This window comes from Nanorana parkeri, unplaced genomic scaffold (genome assembly GCF_000935625.1).
Source record: "Nanorana parkeri isolate BGI_ZX_2015 unplaced genomic scaffold, ASM93562v1 scaffold96, whole genome shotgun sequence".
NCBI classification, from domain to species: Eukaryota; Metazoa; Chordata; class Amphibia; order Anura; family Dicroglossidae; genus Nanorana; species Nanorana parkeri.
This window is the reverse complement of record NW_017306364.1, coordinates 1,321,793-1,322,415: the sequence shown is the minus strand read 5'-3', so window position 1 is coordinate 1,322,415 and position 623 is coordinate 1,321,793. Positions and strand designations below refer to the sequence as shown.

Genomic DNA, 623 nt, shown 5'->3' with positions numbered 1-623 from the left:
TGCTGGGAAGATGGAATTACCCTTTAAAATGGATCTGTGCGTTGCTTACATTTCCCTCCCCCATGGGTCTCTATAGCTCCCCCGGCATGGAATGAAATCTCTGTGGAAGTGACGGCTTCCTAGAGGTGTAACTCATACAGGGCTGTGGTCTCCTCCCCCCCTCCATGACAGCGCTCATTGACACATCGCTGTCACATGGGTGGGTCACATGATTCTCCGTACCCGGAAGTATCAGGAATTTCCTTCCTCTCCTGGGGGCTCAACGGAGCTGAGCAAAGGAAAGGTGGGGGGATGGGAGAGGGTAAAGCAAACCTTTTTGTGAATGGGTAAAAATTATTCTTAACCCTTGCAGTGGGGCTACTCCGCTTCCTCACTGCTACCCCCATACGTGGGTGGGGGAGGGGTAGCATCACTGCAAGGGTTATGAATAATTTTCCCCAGAGTAGAGGTCATTAAACCTCATATATCAGCATTGACAGCATGATGACCATCAATGTAATGTTCTGCTCTTGTTTTGTAGAACGCGGGGGACGTACGGAGAAGGAGAGAACAAGGACAAGTTCCGCTTTGCACTTTCTCTGGTTTTTGTCCAGTGTGTTATCAATGCCATCTTTGCCCGACTA

General features: G+C 49.6%; 1 protein-coding gene across 2 annotated transcripts in view; it reads left to right on the top strand.

Annotated features, from left to right (window-relative positions):
* SLC35B1 (solute carrier family 35 member B1) overlaps window positions 1–623 on the top strand; it is a 26,191-nt gene that overhangs the window by 9,990 nt on the left and 15,578 nt on the right. The window contains exon 3 of one of the 2 annotated variants that reach the window (XM_018552716.1): window positions 521–623. This exon is cut by the window's right edge and continues 1 nt beyond it. The exons of the other annotated variant lie outside the window; for it this stretch is intronic. Within the exon in view, the coding sequence (XP_018408218.1) occupies window positions 521–623 (103 nt within the window). The remainder of the gene's footprint in view (window positions 1–520) is intronic. 2 annotated transcript variants of the gene reach the window in all.